Source organism: Rhipicephalus microplus, chromosome 7, assembly GCF_043290135.1.
Source record: "Rhipicephalus microplus isolate Deutch F79 chromosome 7, USDA_Rmic, whole genome shotgun sequence".
NCBI lineage: Eukaryota > Metazoa > Arthropoda > Arachnida > Ixodida > Ixodidae > Rhipicephalus > Rhipicephalus microplus.
The window spans coordinates 95,885,939-95,905,284 of NC_134706.1; the positions used below are offsets into that span (position 1 = coordinate 95,885,939).

Below are 19,346 nucleotides of genomic sequence, written 5' to 3' on the forward strand. Positions count from 1 at the left end.
GGAAGCTGATCAATAAGTTTGTCGAACTCTGTTTCATTGAATGGTTCGTCAGGGGCTATGGAAATCGAGCAGATAGATATAAGACGGTTGAATAGAATAGCGCGAACAGCCACAACCTCAAGAGAGCTTTGTAGCACAATGTGCTGGCATGCTACGCTTCTTTTTGCAATGATGGCCACACCTCCAGAAGAGAAATCGCCACCATTTCAATCTTTACGAAAAACCACATATTTATTTAAGAAATTCACAAGAGTCGACTTTAAATGAGTTTCTTGAACACAGAACATTTTTGGCTGATAGTCAATTAGCAAGTCTTTGATATCATCAAGGTTATTAATTAGGCCTCTGGCATTCCACTGTAGTATTTGTGTGTCCATTTTAAATGTGTTTTGTGTTGTGTGCTCATGGAAGGAAAGTAAGCTCACGGACAAAACTGAATGATACCATAATCTTTCAGGTTATGGAAAACAAAACTTATTTTACAGGGCTTTTTGGAGGCCCTGTAATTTGTCTTTTGTCTTTTTTGAAGCGGTCGAGAGAAACTCGCCGCTCCTTCGGCGCTGCAGGTGCCGTTTGACTGGCGGTTGTGTCCATAGCCACATGAGATGCGTTGGACCGTCGCTCTACCGAGCGATCCCTGGGCGTTGTGGTCTTTGGCTCAAGATACGAAGCCTTCAAACCCTCTACACCAGACGTCAACAGGGTTCCCACAGTCTGCCCGTTGCCCTGGCTCGTGCCGCCACAGGACATTGTGCGCATTAAAATCACCTAGAACCAAAAACGGCTCTGGGAGTTCATCTATTAATGATTCTAGATCACGTCTGTGTAGCTGTTGATGCGGTGGTATGTACACAGAACATATGGTAATGAGTGTTAAAAAGTACAGCTCGAATGGCCACTGCCTTAAGGGCCGTTTGGAGCTTAAAATGCTGGCATGCTATACTACGATCAGCTATAATTGCTACACCACTAGATCATACAGCATCCTCCCGGTCTTTTTGGAAAATAATATATTGCCATAGGAAGTCCTTGTGCCTAGGAGTTAAGTGCGTTTCTTGCACACATAGCACCTTCGCGTTAAACTTACTCAGAAGTTCTTGGACGTCATCTAAATTTCTAAGTATTCCCCCTTACGTTCCACTGTATGATTTTGTCCATAGCGGAAAAAAAAGGGAAAAAGTGCTGTGTGCAGAAAAGACGGAGATTAGCTCTTTTTACAGGCGTTCTGTCCTTTTTGGGGCGGTCAAGAGAAGCTCGCCGCTCCTTCGGCGCTTCCTGCGCCGTTTGGCTTGAAATGGTGTCCATAGCTCTTGCGAGGCACTGGACACCCGCTCTAAAGAGCGATCTGTGCGTCGCTTAGACTTCACCTCGATCGACAAAGTCTTTGTCCCCACCGAGCTGGGGGTTGATGAAGCCCCCTTAGCCTCGTAATTGCCCTGGCTGCTGCCAGAGCTTGTAGAGGTCACTGGTGTGGACAGGCTGAATGTGGGCAGGGCAGAGCTGGCTGCTCCCGCCGTAGGAGCTTGTGGCATTGGCCTCGGCACGCTAGGCGCGGTCCGGGCAACTGCCAAGGGCCTTTGTGGTGCCGCCCCTCGTCGCACCACTTCGGCAAAAGGTGTTTTAGTGCTAATGATAACGAGACCCGTTGTCTTGCTTCCCTGAATGTGATATTTTCGTTAACTTTTACAGCTATTATTTCTTTTTCTCTTTTCCAGGCTGGGCACGCTCTGGAGTATGCGGGGTGACTACCTTAACAGTTAGCACAGAGGACCTCGTCATGACTACATTCATCATCACTGTGGCCGGTTGTGCCACACTTAGCACACATCAGCTGTCCTCGGACGCTCTGGGATGCATGACCAAATCGCTGGCATTTGAAACAACGCCTCGGGTTTGGAATGAAAGGTCGGACATGGAGTTTTACATAGCCAGTTTCGAGAGTCTCAGGTAAAGTGGTTGAATTTAAGGTGAGTATCAAGTGCTTTGTTGCTATTTCATTATTGTTACGTCTGATTTTGATGCGCTGGACATGTATCACACCTTGGTCCTTCCATCCATCAAAGAGCTCTTTTTCACTCGGTGTCATCAAATCTTCGTCCGATACCACGCCCTTCACTGTATTCATGGTACGGTGTGCGCTCACAGAGACGGAGATGTTACCAAAGGCTACGAGGTGCAAAAGTTTATTGTATTGTTCCTTGTCTTAATTCGAGAAGCAGATCTTCACTTGCCATCTTCGTGGCCTTATAACCGGTTCCAATGGTCTCTCTCAAGCACTTGGCCACAAGGAAGGGTGAGATTGCTCTAGCTTTTGTAGATGATTGTTCGCAGTAGAGGACATGGTATTTTGGGAAAGTTTCTCTGTTTTTGGGCCAAAGTAGTAAAGTTGCGTCGGTGCGTACCCTTTTCGAAGAACGATCAGTTAAAGAGGGGTTCGAGGATTCCATGAGAAAATGTGTATATTTCGGTAACGGCGCCTACCACCCACCACGGAGTCCAACGAGGGGACGTGGCAGAGCATGTGGGCATGTCTGTGCAACGCCAGCAGTACGCAGTTACTATAACCCAATATGGTTTACCTTAGTTTGGATAGCCACACAAGGTTAACCCTTACCGCCAGGAAAAACAGAAGTAAATTGAAGAGAGGAGAGATCAGGGAAGATTGAAAGAAAGAGGGAAAGACGAAGATGAAGAGAGGCAGAGACAGGAAAAGGCGACTGCCGGTTTCCCTTGGGTGAGTCAGCCCAGGGGTGCCGTCTACGTGAAGCCGGGGCCAAAGGGGTGTGTTGCCTCCACCGGGGGGCCTTAAAGGTCCAATCACCCGGCGTTAGCTCAACCCCCAGGATCCCCTTTTCCCCGGACATGACAAAGCCACGCACGGCTAGGCGTGGGAGGGAGCCGAAACCCCCCGTTAGCTCGGGTCCATGGTGTCGCTACACACCAAGCGTCTACTTGCGCAGGCACCCCTGGGGGTGGAAAGTGCACCAGTATGGAGTAGAAGTGCTTTGCGATCAGCGTGGTCACTTTTCCGACTGCTCGGCACACTGTAGACTGCGGAATGTGGACGGCGTCTTCGGTCACTGTTTGAAATGTCCCAGCGCCGTAAAATCTCAATGCCATCAACAGCTGCAGCATAGGAGGCACAGGCAGACCTCGATTGTCCCGGCTTTCTTGGAGCGGCAGCATAGATAGAAGCTGCCGCACTGCATGTTTTGTGAACAGGTAGCGAGCGTGGAAATGTTCCTCGTTGTACAGCTCCATAGGATTTCGTCGGTCACGAAGGGCGGGTCGTGGAATCTTCGGCAGGTAATGTGCCTCCAAAAAACAAGTTGACCTTTGTACCGCAAATCAAGTATTTAAAAACAAAATGTTTAAAAGCCATGAATGTCATAAAAGCGTTGTCACGTACTACTTGGGGTAATGATAGGCAATGCCTCAAGAATCTGTATCGAAGCCTCATTCGCACCCGCTTAGATTATGGGGCCGTTGTTTATCAGTCTGCAACTCAAAGTGCTTTGAAGATGCTGGACCCCGTGCTCCATTTGGGCATCCGCCTTTCTACGGGTGCTTTTCGCACCAGCCCTGTAGAAAGCCTTTACGTTGAGTGAAATGAATGGTCGCTTCATCTGCAGAGAACTTACATGTCCTTTGTATATTTCCTTAAGATTAAAGAAGACAAGAAGCACCCCTCATATTATACTATTAATGATCTGTCGAGCTCCATTCTGTTTCAAAACAGGCCTTCGAAGAGGCAGCTCTTCTCAGTTCGCTTGAAGGGTCTAGCTAAAGAAACTGGAGTGTGACTTGAACACAGTTTAATGGCTCTTGTAGCATACCCGCCACCATGGCAGTTGAAGACTATAGACTGCGATGTGTCTTTCCTAGAAGTTACAAAACATGCACCTATTGCCCATATCCGAACATACTTTATGGAACTTCAACACAAATACACACGTCCTGAGTTTTTTACAGATGCCTCCAAGTCTAACTCCTCTGTGTCCTACGCTGCTGTCGGCCCATCTTTTCCGGATGCTGGCCCTTTATATCCAGGCACAAGTATCTTCACAGCGGAAGCTTACGCGATACTTGAGGCGGCTAAACACATCAAACAGTTACAAATACAAACATCAGTAATTTATACGGACTCCCTCAGTGTGGTAACGGCTCTGCAAACCCTTAAAAAACAATAAAAACCCTGTCCTCGTCTCACTTTACTTCATTTTGTGCACACACTACACACTCAAACAACATGTTGTAGTGTGCTGGGTACCAGGGCACTGTGAGATCCAAGGCAACGTGATGGCGGATCAGCTTGCTGCATCCGCCCACGAAAGCACTGCTACTACACCCATATCAATCCCGGCCTTTGATCTGAAGCCGTCTCTCAAACAAATGCTCAGGGACTACTGGCAGAGCAAGTGAGATAGACACACACAAAACAAACTACACATTATTAAGCCACGCCTTAGCCATTGGCCGCAAGTATCGAAATCACGTCATACAGAGGTAATACTAACGAGGCTCAGGATAGGACACACATACACGACAAACACATATCTTTTGTCCGGTGGCAATTCACCATTGTGTGACAGATGTGGTGAAGCACTAACAGTTCTTCACATTTTAATTCAGTGCAAACAGTTAGAAACTCTAAGAAAACAACATTTTTCCTTACCCTACCAACAACATATACCTTTACACCCTGCAATGTTCGTCGGTAGGGAACCGCGTTTTAGTCATAAATCATTGTTAGCGTTTTTAAAATAAATTTATAGTTTTCATATCATATGCCCGGGCATTCCATAGCACGACCTCTCCAGATAGGTTTTTGCTACACAAGAAAGCACTTGCCTCACCACCCTTGGACGCAAGGGTATGAAAGAGTGAGGCACTTGTGCGAATGCCATACATATCCGCCATCATTTTTTTATTGTCACCAACTTTTGTCATCTATTCACACCACACACACCTTTCACGGCGTGGTCATAATTTTATTACTTGTGTGTTCTTACCCGCCTTACCGCGAGGAATTTTATGACCCTTATACAGCCGCTTATCACAATCATTGTTCATTATTTTAGTAAGATGAACTGGCGCTCTTTGGCCGTGAAATGGCCCTTACGCCACAAAACATCAAACATCATTATCATCATCACTGGTGCACTTTCCGCAGCCGCCGGAATTTCAACAAGTTATGCAGGACTTCCATGAAGTGGCCGAATTCCCTGGCGTGACGGGATGCATAGACTGCACGCACGTGCAGATTAAAAGCTCCGGTGGTGAAAATGCCGAAGTGTTCCGCAACCGCAAAGGCTATTTCTCCTTCAATGTGCAGGTAAGCAGTGAAGTTTGAAAGTCCCTGAACAGTTTAGTTCGTTCGTATTTCGTCGATCAATGCTCGGGTCGTAAACTTCTTTCCATACAGTAATCAACGTGTTTCTGTTCAGCCATGGTTGTCATGCACTGGCGAAATAAATAAAGCGAAATAATAATGCAGCCATTCTTCGAGGGGTCCGGCACTCGCGCCTTCGTGATGTCTTTTGCTGGACTCGAGGTTTTGCTCCGGAAGGTAGAATTCATGAAGGTTTTCAAAGGAACACTACTGTCTCTAATTTTTCATCAAAATACACTCTAGTGGTCTGTAACACAGCGCAACAACATGCATTTCTGCTGCACCTGTAGTTTATACCGAACCACAAAGAGATAGGCGCTGTACAATGCCCTGTTTGTGATTATTGGTATGCTGCTCCTTTGCTGCAGGCGGTGGCTGGATCACAAGTCCAGTTTGACATTGTTGCCGGCTGGCCCAGCTCTGTTCATGACAGCAGGATTTTTGACAACTCCCGCTTGCGGGTGCTATACGAAGAGAACCGGGTGCCCGGAGTGCTGTTGGGCGACGCTGGATACGCATGCCAGCCATATTTATTCACACCGTTTTCAGAGCCAGGCCCCGCTGACACACCCAAGGGAAGGTTAGTTCACGTGTCAGCGCATGGTTACAGAAAGTCAGAGCATGGTTTTGAGGTGTGACATAGAATCAAGTCGCTTGTGGGGTGATGCACAATATTGCTTCATTCGCCCAGGCACCAAAGAGTCCAAATAAAGTCTCGGAACGTCATTGAGAGGGCGTTCGGCGTGTGGAAGAGGCGTTTCCCTTGCCTGTACATGGGAATGCAGGACAAGGCCAAAAACATCGTGCACATAATCACAGCTTGTGCTGCACTTCACAACTTGGCCTGCTTATTAGGGGAACCAGAGAGGGTGCCACAGCCTTGCCCCTTCAGTACAGTGGCAACGAGAACAGGGCACCTGCCACGTGTTGATCGCCTCGCCAACAGCCGTTCAGGAGCTCAAGCGCGGGGCCTGCTCGTACGCAAGAGCTTCACATAGGCAATAATTAGCCCCGCCGTGGTGGTCTAGTGGCTAAGGTACTCGGCTGCTGACCCGCAGGTCGCGGGTTCGAATCCCGGCTGCGGCGGCTGCATTTCCGATGGAGGCGGAAATGTTGTAGGCCCGTATGCACAGATTTGGGTGCACGTTAAAGAACCCCAGGTGGTCTAAATTTCTGGAGCCCTCCACTACGGCGTCTCTCATAATCATATGGTGGTTTTGGGACGTTAAACCCCACAAATCAAATCATAGGCAATAATTACATATATCGAGAACTCGGCCATACATCCTCTTTTTAGTGCTGCTGTACACGCTAATCTGCTTATCATTCATGCATAAAAATGTACATTCACATGGTTTCATAATTTTATGAGAGATCCCACCATTTATTTACAAAGGAGGCACATTACATTGCAGCCTGCAGATCTGTTCATTTTTTAATTCTTTTTGAATCTGTAGTATTTCAATCTCAATTTTTTGCTTTTCAAGCTCGTTTTTGTGCCTTGAAAGCTCGAGCTCTCGCACCTTATTTTCATGCTTTCTTTTTTTCGACCCGTTCCAGCATAATATAATCGTAGTCCTCCTGCAAAAGCCGGACACGGACTGTGTGCTCTTCTTTAACCCTTTCAGCCCTGGATTTATTTTGGTCCGATACACTTTTTTTGCACATTTTTCTTGTAGTTAGGACCTCCGACGACCACAAACAAGAAATTGAGCCACTAGTACAAGCATTTTTGGATTAATTAATGTAGCATCGAATGAGGTCAATAGGGCCCAGTGATCGAAAAAAGAAAAAAAAACGGCTTCTTTTTTCCTGCCAATCAATGATGTACACAAAATAGAAACCAATGTCTTACTTTTCAGTCTAAGACTCACTGAAACAGATTCGGTACATCGTTCCGAAAATGGTGCTTACCCGCCTCAACTTACGCGCCTCGGCTTCACGGAAGACCTCAGTCGCGCTTCTTTTTCTTTGTGGATGCTACCTCCACAAACGTGCTGCAATATTGGTGTCAATTGCAGTGGAGATCATTGAAGAACTGTGCCCCCAAGATTGAGCAGTATTGGTTTCATTTCCGAGATACTAGGGGAAAAGTTGTGCGGTGGTGTCAATTGACACCGCCAGGGCCGAAAGGGTTAAGGAGTTCCGCACGAGTTGCATTTTCCGCGGCCAGCGTCTTTTCCAGAACAGCCATCCGGCCCCTACGTGTCCTGCATACTTGAGTAGCAACAGTTGCTGCAGAAGTGCTACTTCCAGCAGCTCCGGCGGCCTGGTGGCTGTTTTCACAACATTCGGCAGCAGTATTCACTTTGCAATCACACGTAAGTCTGCTGTCTTCGTCGGCATCTGTGCCTGTTGGCAGCTGTGATGGCTCTACAGGGGTGGCACCTTGCCACAGATCGTCTGCAAAAGAGAAAAAATGGCATAATGGTACTAGAGGAGTATTGTCTATGACGCAAACACCTGTACACCACTGCATGCAGAAAAGAGCCATTTCTGGGAAATACAAACCATTAAATTTTTTGAGGAGATCATCATTACGCCTTAAAATGCAACACACCATACCTTGGCAATCGAAGTCCGCTTCATCTAGACCATCAGTCATGGGCTGTAGCAGCCTCAAGACGGGGAAACTTGTGACGGGGGGCTGGTACCCTGTGGCATCAGAATCAAAGGCGTTCTCCACCTTTGTCGCCATGTGATCCGCAACTGACCCAACCAATTCGTAAATAGGAGCCATGGCGAAAGGCGCCGATCCCCCTCATAATCAAAAATAAAGTTTCAATGCAGAATGAAGCAAGTTTTGATAAATGTCTTGTACACACACAAAAAAACTGTGGTTCCGATGTTCCTCTCTCCTAAGTTGAGTGCAATGTAATGATGATATAAGGTGTCTTTTGGCGCAAGGGCCATTTGATGGCCAAAGAGCGCCAGTTCATGAGGCAAGGAATGTGGACAACGATTGTGATTAGCGGCTGTATAAGGGCCATAAAATTCCTCGCGGTAAGGCGGGTAAAAACATACAAGTAATAAAATCATGACGATGCCGTGAAAGGTGGGAGTGGTGCGAATAGATGACAAAAGTTGGTGATAATGAAAACGATGGTGGACATGTATGGCATTAGCACAAGTGCTTAAGTTGTGTGCAATGTAGTTTACTTGGTTCATCTCAAGGAAAAAAAATAGCAAAACATTGCACAGAACAAACATTAGTGTGCTTAAATGCCTTTTTCGTGAAAAGCCAAAATACGTCAGTTGTCTACAAATTCATCTTAACAGGTTTCTCGAAAACACTTTGCACTGATCACGCATGTTATAGGCCAACTAAAAGACCGTTCTTCGAGGAAAATGCGATTTTGAGTGGTTATTTTTTTCGCCATGCACTGCAAAATCTAATGGTCGTGACTATTTGCTTTCAACACTCTCATTTCTACCAACTACAAAACATGTGGCAGATCAAAAGTGAGCCAGTCATGCATAACATGTTCAGCTTACCAGTTTTATGGCGCTCTCCTTTTCTCTGGCAGTTTCCTCTTTCCATTTTTGCTTGAGGTTCTTCCAGCACTTCTTGAGCTGCAGGCGGTCGTGCCGGGTGATTTCATGATTGGAATTGTAGCACTTGGCAATTTCTTTCCATGTTTCCTTTTTTTTCAGTGTCGATGCTGCATCATTTTTCTTGCACTTGATGATATACTCTCTCACGGGAGAGACAAGCACCGTCTTTTCGTCTTCGGTGAAGCGTGGTGCCGCCCTGCATTGAGGTGTCTCTTGGGACGATAGCATACTTTGCAGCAACATCTCTGAGCGAATTGTCCTTTCCTTCTTCCTTGGCTCGACGATTTCGCTCAGAAAAGTGACGCGCTGGGGCGGTGAGCCTTGCTTTCCCCAAAAGTCATCTCCTAGCAGACATTTCCGGAATTTTTGTCTCGTTTGGTTCAGCCGTGTGGGGTTGAAAAAAATGCCAGACACCTGCAGCACAAAGTTACAAACATTTATCAAAAAATAAAGCTGCTCCTATTCCGGGTTTCTCCACAGGCTATAGAACGTGTTTTTTGCTAGAAACACGAAGTATTTCTTTCGATTTCCTCGCAGCTATGCAATACAAAAGGGTGAATGAACCCTTCATTCACCTCGCAGGCCTGTGCCCTTTTCATTGTTCTTGATTGATTGATTGATTTGTGGGGTTTGATGATATATGGTGTTTTTGGCGCAAGGGCCATTTGATGGCCAAAGAGCGCCAGTTCATGAGACAGGAATGTGGACAATGGTTGTGATTAGCGGCTGTATAAGGGCCATAAAATTCCTCGCAGTAAAGCGGGTACAAACATACAAGTAATAAAATCATGACCATGCCGTGAAAGGTGTGTGTGGTATGAATAGGTGACAAAAGTTGGTGATAATGAAAAACGATGGTGGACATGTATGGCATTAGCACAAGTACCTCACACGTTAGTACCCTTGCGTGCAAGGGCCGTGAGGCAAGTGCTTTCCTGTGTAGCCACCGCAGGAAAAACCTCTCTAGAGAGGTCGTGCTACGGTATGCCCGGGTATAAGATATGAAAATTATGAATTTTGTTTAAAAACGCTAATAATGATTTGTGACTAAAAAGCGGTTCCCTACCGACAAACATTGCAGGGTGTAAAGGTATATGTTGTCGGTAGGATAGTGGGAAGTGTTGTCTTCTTAGATTGTCTAAATGTTTACATTGAATTAAAACGTGAAGAACTGTTAATGCCTCACCACATTTATCACACAATGGTGGATCACCACCGGACAAAAGATGTGTGTGTGTCGTGTATATGTGTCCTATCCTGAGTCTTGTTAGTGTTACCTCTGTTAGACGTGATTTTGATACTGGTGGCCAATGGCCAAGCTGTGGCTTGATAACGTGTAGTTTGTTTTGTGTGTGTGTATCCCACTTGCTCTGCCAGTAGTCCCTGAGTTTTCGTTTGAGAGACGGCTTAAGATCAAGGGCAGGGATTGATGTCGGTGTAATGGCAGTGCTTTCGTGGGCGGATGCAGCAAGCTGATCCACCATCACGTTGCCTTGAATCTCACGGTGCCCTGGCACCCAGCACACAACAACATGTCTGTTGAGTGTGTAGAGGGTGCATAAAATGGAGTAAAGTGAAACGAGGACAGGGTTTTTTTGTTTCTTAAGACTGTGCAGAGCCGTTACCACACTGAGGGAGTCTGTATAAATTACTGCTTTTTGTATTTGTGATTGTTTGATGTGTTTAGCTGCCACAAGTATCGCGTAAGCTTCCGCTGTGAAGATACTTGTGCCTGGATGTAGAGGGCCAGCATCCGAAAAGGAAGGGCCAACAGCAGCGTAGGACACAGAGGAGTTAGACTTAGAGGCATCTGTAAAAAACTCAGGACGTGTGTATTTGTGTTGAAGTTCCAAGAAGTATGTTCGAATATGGGCAATAGGCGCATGTTTAGTAACTTCTAAAAAAGACACATCGCAATCTATAGTCTGCCACTGCCACGGTGGCGGGTATGCTACAGGACCCATTAAATTGTGTTCGAGTGACACTCCAGTGTCCTCAGCTAGACCCTTCAGGCGAACTGAGAAGGGCTGCCTCATTGAAGGCCTGTTTTGAAAAAGAATGGAGCTCGACAAGTCATTAATAGTAGAGTATGAGGGGTGCCTCTTGTCTGCTTTCACCTTAAGGAAATATACAAAGGACATGTAGGTTCTTTGCAGATGAAGCGACCACTCATTTGACTCAACGTAAAGGCTTTCTACGGGGCTGGTGCAAAAAGCACCCGTAGAAAGGCGGATGCCCGAATGGTGCACGGGATCCAGCATCTTCAAAGCACTTTGAGTCGCAGACTGATAAACAATGGCCCCATAATCTAAGCGGGTGCGAATAAGGCTTCTATACAAGTTCATGAGGCATTTCCTGTCACTACCCCACGTAGTACGTGACAACACTTTTATAACATTCATGGCTTTTAAACGTTTTGTTTTTAAATACTTTATGTGGGGTACGAAGGTCAACTTGTTGTCCAAGATTAAGCCTAAGAATTTATGCTCAGCTTTGACGGACAGTTGTTGCCCGTTCAATTGAATGTCAGGTTCCGAGTGCATGCCTCTCTTTCGAGAGAACAAGACACACGTGCTTTTTTGTGGGTTAAGTCGAAATCCGTTTTCATCTGCCCATTTGGAGACCTTATTTAAACCCAGCTGAACCTGCCGCTCACACATGGCCAAGTTGCATGACTTGAAGCCAAGCTGGACGTCGTCAACATATGTACAATAGAACATATTGCAGGGAATGGACAAGTGCAAAGAATTCATTTTAATAATAAAAAGTGTGCAACTAAGCACACCACCTTGTGGCACGCCTGTTTCCTGGACAAATGTTTGGGAGAGCTCACTGCCCAGACGGACACGGAATGTCCGGTTTGACAGGTAACTTTCGATTATATGAAACATTCTTCCGCGCACACCAAGGTGGGACAGGTCTCTTAGAATTCCGTAACGCCATGTTGTATCATAAGCCTTTTCGATATCGAGGAACACAGAGAGAAAATATTGTTTATGGACGAACGCGTCTCTGATCTGTGCCTCGATACGAACAAGGTGGTCTGTGGTGGATCTACTTTCTCGAAACCCGCACTGAAATGGGTCGAGCAAATTTTTTGTTTCAAGAAAATGTACAAGTCGGCAGTTTATCATTTTTTCGAAGACTTTGCACAAGCAGCTTGTAAGTGCTATAGGCCTATAACTCGAGGGTAAAGAAGGGTCCTTGCCCTCTTTCAAAATGGGAATAACAATAGCCTCTTTCCAGGAGGTAGGAATAGTGCCAGAAGACCAAATAGCATTGTACAAACAAAGTAAGGTTTTTCGGGTTTCGTTTGGTAGGTTTTTTAACATTTCATACATCACACGGTCAGAACCTGGGGCAGAAGTACTGCAGGAGTTTAGAGATGTTCGGAGCTCAGCTAGACTGAAAGCTTGGTTATATGCCTCGTATCTGGTGGATTTGTGTTCGAGTTTCTGCTTTTCAATTCTTGTTCTGTATTTTTGGAAGGTGTCAGTATAGTGGGACGAGCTGGATACCCGTTCGAAGTGTGCCCCGAGGAAGTTTGCCTGATCTTCCAAGGTATCACCTTGAGTGTTTACGAGTGGAAGTGTGTGTACTTGTTTCCCTGCTATCCTACCGACCATGTTCCAGACTTTTGCCTCCTGTGTGTATGAATTGATCCCCGACAAAAACTTCTGCCAGCTTTCTCTTCTGGCCTGCCGACGCGTTCGCCTTCCTTGAGACTTTATTTTCTTGAACGTGTCAAGATTTTCCGCTGTTGGCGAGTTGCGCAGCGATCTCCATGCCCTGTTCTGTTCCTTTCGCGCATTACGACACTCCGTGTTCCACCATGGGACGTGTCGTTTGCCGGGCATTCCAGATGTTTGCGGTATGCACCTGGCTGCTGCGTCAGTTAGAAAAGCTGTGAAGTACTTCACAGCTTCATCTATGTCTAACCTACATATGTCTGTCCAACTCAAACGTGTAGTGTTGTGGAACTGTTCCCAGTCTGCTTTGTTCATCAGCCATTTGGGAACATGTAGAGGACATTCACATGTTGTTTGTGAACTCAACACTAAAGGAAAATGGTCACTTCCATATAAATTATTTATGATTTTCCATTTCAGTAGGGGTAGGAGTGAAGGCGATACGATGCTGAGGTCTATAGACGAGTAAGTTTTGTTGGCAACGTTATAGTATGTTGGCTCTTTCCTATTCAACAAACAGGCACCGGAAGAGAAGAGAAATTGTTCAATGAGACGACCTCGTGCATCACAGCGAGAATCGCCCCAGAGTCCACTATGTGCATTTAGGTCGCCAAGAAGCAAATAGGGTTCAGGCAGTTCGTCTATTAAAGACTGAAATTCATGTCTTTCAAGACGGTGGTGGGGAGGTACATACAAAGAGCAAATGGTGACGAGTTTGTTTAAAAGTACCGCTCGAACAGCCACCGCCTCAAGGGATGTCTGGAGTGGTAAATGTGTACACGCTACTCCTTGGTTAACATTAATGGCTACGCCACCGGATGACGCCACAGCATCATCTCGGTCCTTTCGGTATATGACGTAAGCACGTAAAAAATTTGTATTGGAGGATTTTAGGTGTGTTTCCTGTACACACAGCACTTGAGGTGAGTGTTTGTATAAAAGATCTTGGACGTCGTCGAGGTTTTTAAGCAGGCCTCTGACGTTCCAATGAATAATTTGTGTTTCCATATTGGAAGTAAAGTAGTGCTGTGTGTACGTTAAGGGAGTGACTTGTTTAAGGTGAAAGGTCAAGCTCAAGTAACAGGGCTATTATCAGGCCCTGTTATGAGCTTCTTAGTTCTCTTGGCGCGCTCCAGAGAGCCGCGCCGCTCTTTTGGCACCAAGGGTGCCGCCGTATCCATTGCCTCCTCGGAGGCACTGGATGCCCGCTCATGCGAGCTGGTTTTTCGAAGCTTGGGCCTCGCCTGGCGAGGTGAGGCCTTGAGACCCGAGGACCCTGGAGTCTCTGGTCTCTGTTCAATAGTAGGCGGAGTAGACTCAACTACTGCCGCCTTGGGGGCAGGCGCCACAGCCAATGGCTCGCTCTGCGCAGGCCGAAGGAGTGGGAAGGGCTGGTGCGACACTGCCCCCTGGCGCGCCGCATCAGCATATGTGGGGCCATAAAATGGCGAGACTCTTTTTCTTGCTTCTTTAAATGTAATGTTTTCTTTTATCTTTAAAGTGATGATCTCTTTTTCTTTTTTCCAGAAAGAACAGGAACGTGAGTACACAGCATGATTACCGCCACAGTTCACACAGTGTGCAGGTGCTTCGCAGTTGTCGGACGCATGGCCCACGACTCCACACAGCGCACAAGTTTTCCGGCCACGACAACTTTGCGAGCCGTGGCCATATCTCTGGCATTGGAAGCAACGGCGGGGGTTGGGAATATATGGTCTCACGGATGTCTTTGTGTACCCAGTCTGAATAGTTTCCGGCAAATCGCTCGAAGCAAAGGTCAGTACTAAGTGTTTGGTTGGGATTTCCTTTTGATCTCTTCTGATCTTAATACGCTGTACGTTTGTCACGTTCTGGCTCTTCCATCCTTCCAGAAGTTCAGCTTCCGTCAGCTCAAGCAAATCTACGTCCGATACGACCCCGCGAGATGAGTTCATGGACCTGTGTGGCGTAATACTGATGGGTGTGTCTCCAAACGTTGTGATGGTGTTCAGTTTATCGAATTGGTCTTTGTCACGTATTTCAAGGAGTAGATCTCCACTGGCCATTTTGGTAACCTTGTACCCGGCACCGAGAGTTTCGGTTAAGCATCTAGAAACTACGAAGGGGGATACAGTTCTGGCTTGCTTGTTAGTTTTTTCACAGTGTATAACGTGAAAATGAGGAAGCACTTGTCTTGGCCGGATGGAAAAATTGATGTCTTCGGTGCGTACCCGCTTTGAGGAGGCACGATCACTGAGTAAAGGGAATGCTTTATGCATGCTAATTGTATGTTGTTCAGCAGCGTTGGCGGCCACCCACCACGGAGCCCAACGAGGGGACGCTACAAGTTTGCGGATGCTGAAACCTGCAGGCGCCAGCCGTACAACGCCACTATAACCCAATGCGCCTAGACCAAGGTAGGCTATTTGCACAGGGTTAACCCTTGCCGCCAGGAAAATTGGAAGTAAACAGAAGAGAGAAGTAGACAGGAAAGCTAAAAAAGTAAGAAAGACGGATTTGTGGGGTTTAACGTCCCAAAACCACCATATGATTATGAGAGACGCCGTAGTGGAGGGCTCCGGAAATTTTGACCACCTGGGGCTCTTTAACGTGCACCCAAATCTGAGCACACGGGCCTCGACATTTCCACCTCCATCGGAAATGCAGCCGCCGCAGCCGGGATTTGAACCCGCGACCTGCGGGTCAGCAGCCGATTTTCATTGTTCTTGAAAAAGCTTCCAGCAGACATCCTGAGGCTGACCGCAATCATGCCATCCCCCTGCCCCTCACTAACACGCAAAACAAATTTGTATCCCCCTCCCCGTCCGCCCCGTTGGTCGCATTTTGGTGGAGACAAAATGGCCTTATATTGTCCCGTATCTATGCACGATAAAGAACACCAGGGGTCGAAATTTACGGGGCCCTCCTATATGGAATTCCTCATAATACCAAACCCTGAATTTATAACACATATGCTCTCTGCTGTAAATCCTGCTAATGACAATGCAGACACCAAATAAAAAGTAGATAAATATTACTATTACAACCCCTCCCCTCTAGAAAAAATAAAGTGCCGCAGAAGCCCGCGATCCTCGTCTACACTTTTTTCTCTTCCCAATAAATGTAGACAAACCGTTAGCATCTCCGATTTTATTTAGCTTTTTTGTCATGTGAGGACACCCGCATGGGTGTGCACAGGGACTAGTACACTGCATTTCTAGTACTTGTTGCTTTTTTTTATTCAGGTATAACTACAACGTAGCCCGCCACAGGCATGTCCCCAGGCGAATAGAAATGCGAGTATGACGAAAAATCACTATGCTATGTTAACAGTTGCGACCCAGAGGTGGGCATATACACCCCGCTGTGTTCGACAGCGAAATACGATGAATGATGAACAGCTGAAGAAACGCGCTCCCTTTGGGTGACCACTAAAACCAGGTGAAAAAAGACGCTTTCCGCAACCAACACTGCGCGTCGCAGCGCGGCGGGCATCATGTGGCATTCGGTAGCAGTAAAACAAAAAAAAAATGTGCTTTTAGCACTTTGAGCAGAAAAGTATTTTGAAATATACGGACTTTTTTCGCTTTGACACGTGCCTTACGCACACAACATCATTTCATTATTAACCTCGAGAACAGGCGAGCAACGTACTTCTGCATTGAACGTCATACTTGACTTGACCAAGCAAGACAGCCTGAGCATCTATGAAATGCGAAAGCCGAGTTGGTCGTTTTCAAGTCCACTGGACTTACTCAAGTCAAGTCGAAAACATGACCAAGTAACATCTCTGCATTCGGGGTTTACAGTTTCCGTGGAAGATAAACCTAATCGCATCATAAATACAACTTACTCCAACGTGTCGCTGCTTGCTGCAAGTGTCCGGTTCAGTGCACGCCAACACTGCGCCGTGGGGAAATAAAAAAATACCAAGAATGCACTAATTTGAGTAATTCAGGCATGTAAAGTACTTACCGAAGATGCAGGAGTATGCGGTTTTATTCAACACTGCGCACTGACGAACTCGTCGAATGTCAATCCGTCGATAGCACCCGGCAACTCTGCCAGCTCGTTCCAAACTTCGGCGGAAACACCTGCGGTGGCTTCAGTGCTGTCAGAATTTGGGGTGTCATCACAAGGCATCCGGAAGCCAGCATGCCTAAAGCAGTTCTGGATCGTCTCCTTCCTGACATCTGCCCACGATCTACTCAACATAGAAATAGCTCTGAGCAAGTAGATCTTAAGCTCCCTGCCGACACGAAGGTTCTGCAGCAGCCTCTGCACCAGGCGCTTCCGATAGCCGGCTTTCATTGCGCGTATAACGCCTACAGACGTAGTGTTCGGGGGCAAAAAAACGCAGCTCGATGTTGCTGAAGGTCGTACTGCAGTGGTGCGATGAACAATTGTCCACGAGCAGGCAAACCTTGCGATTTTCGCCTACGAAATCATCATTCCACGACGATAGCCATCTGCTGAAAAGCTCTCCGGTCATCCACGCTCGCCGCTCTGCTTTCACCTGTAACAGCTTTGCCAACGATGTGCCGTTCTTTGAACCGCTGAAGCCAGCCTGAACCGCCTTGGAAATCATTCCTGCCAAGCAGAAAAGCAAGGTCCTTGGCTTTCTGCTCGATCATAGGGCCGGACACCTGGATGTTTCGCGACCGAACGTCCACAAAACACTTGTAAACAGCCACTTCAACATCTTCGTACACAGCAGCGCGCACACGTCGGGCGCCACGGGCACCTGGCCTTTTGTCTGACATGGCCCTGATGTCTGCCTTGTTCTTCAGGATAGTACTCAAGGTGCTTCTTGGAATTTTGTACGCGGCGGCGACGTCGGACTTTTTTTCACCGCGCTCAACCCGATTGATGCTTTAGAGTTTCTCGGCGAACGGCAAATTTTGCCTCTTTGCGCAAGCCATGATGACAGCACGCCAATACAGTTCACACAGCACCAACAGGCAACACCACAGACCACACTGAATCGGCAGCAGCAGGCACATAAGCATAAAGAAAGAAAAAATGGCGCTCACTTCTACCGCCTCCACACCTCGGAGAAAGCACGACGGCCTCAGATTGGCTGTAAGCGCTGCGAGCGATCAGGATCATTTCTAGTAGGGGGGTGTTCGCCCGCGCACAACCGCGTCTAACCAACTTTTTCTAGGGTGGTGCCGGCAGTTTTCCCCAACGTTACTAGAATAGGTTCAGTTTACAAACATCATTGCGTTGCGCGGAACGGCCACCGATACTGCTCCCACTGGCGCTGCAGTCGCAACCGGCTCCACGGATTTCGCCTCGCCAGCCGCGCTGCGCAGCCAGTTTGGGCAGTCGCCGGACAGTCGCCGGGTGATTTTATGTGGTGCGCGTTTTCAGACCGATGTGTTTGCCTGAACGTATCGATTGCCTTGTTCGATGCAGTGCTGTGGGTGACTGTGGGTGCCCCTAAGCCGACCAAATCATTCCGACGTGTTGCGTACCCGGCTGTACAAGCGGGTACCGGAACGACACTAGCCCGTCGGTCCGGCATTTCTTCTCCGCTCCCAGCGACGAGCGACTTCGCGCAGCTTGGAACAGGGCGATACCCCGCGCAGACAAAGACCTCACAACGAAGTCTAGGGTATGCTCCATCCACTTTCACGATCAGGACATTCGCAAAACGTACGTGCACGTGATCAACGGAGAAACTGTTGAAATCCCGAGGGGTAAGTGGAGTCTCGTCGAGGGTGCCCTTCCTAAAGTCTTCCCGAACTTGCCCTCGTACTTGTCAAAGCCAGCGGAGAAGAGGCGGAAACGGCAGCGAGAAAGCAATGGAAACGCTGACCAAGGAACAGCATCACCGCAGTCACAAGCTTCTTGCAGCACAATTCCTGCCGATGTCGTGGTAGACGATATGCCCGAGCCATCCGCGCCGTCGTTTGCTGAAATGGAATGCGTTGAGCTACCACCATCGTGGCAAAAAATCACTGAGGAAAACGGCAGCGGTAAGTTTGCGGCATTTTTCACACTGACCTCCGCAAATAAGGCGCCGCAAATCGAAAAGTGCGTCGTTATAAGCAGTGACGGAGTGGCAACTGCAAGTGCGAGAGGCCGCGAGGCGAAGGCTTTTCTGAGCGTCAGCATTAAGGCCATGCTAGATCTTACTGACCTGATAAACAAAGTGCACAGCCTTCATGCATGCTCCGGATACGCCGTGCAAAGCAGCACTGGTTTTTCACTCAGGTGCCAGGCACTAGCTAAGCAGTCAACGTGTTCATTCTGCCGCAATGAAAAAAACAGGCTTTTGAAAAAGAATTCTCAGAAGCAAAAAAGGCAGGTGTGCAAACAGAAAAAGGTGAAAAACCTTCAAAAGAAAGCCATCAGGGCAGCTGCTGCAAGAGTGTCTTTCATGAAGAATATGGCAGAACTAAAAGAGAAATTGACAATCGAAAGATCCTCATCAATCAATGAGCATCTAATGTCACTTCCGCCTCTTCAACAACTAGCATTCAAGATGTCTCTGAAACAAATGGAAGCAAAGGGACCACAGGGTGTGCGATACACCAGAAGTTGGGTGCTGAACTGCCTTCTTCTCCACATTTCAAGCCCCAAAGCCTACAATTTGATACGCAAGATGAATTTGCTTCCCTTACCAACTACAAGTCGACTTAACCAGGTGCTTTCAGGTGTACCCTGTGAGTATGGTTACAATCAAGTGGTCCTGAAAGCGCTCGAGGCATTCTTTTCAAGCAAGC

The 19,346-nt window shown here is 47.3% G+C and overlaps 2 protein-coding genes across 3 annotated transcripts in view; both read right to left on the minus strand.

Moving 5' to 3' along the window:
• LOC119179773 (uncharacterized) overlaps positions 1-19,346 on the minus strand; it is a 252,867-nt gene that overhangs the window by 38,794 nt on the left and 194,727 nt on the right. The window lies entirely within an intron of this gene.
• LOC142767561 (uncharacterized) lies at positions 6,386-8,254 on the minus strand. Its single transcript, XM_075869484.1, has 2 exons — positions 7,958-8,254; positions 6,386-7,795 (listed from the first exon to the last, which is right to left on the minus strand). The coding sequence occupies exons 1-2, from the start codon at positions 8,130-8,132 to the stop codon at positions 7,500-7,502; spliced, it is 471 nt and encodes a 156-aa protein (XP_075725599.1). The 5' UTR covers positions 8,133-8,254; the 3' UTR covers positions 6,386-7,499.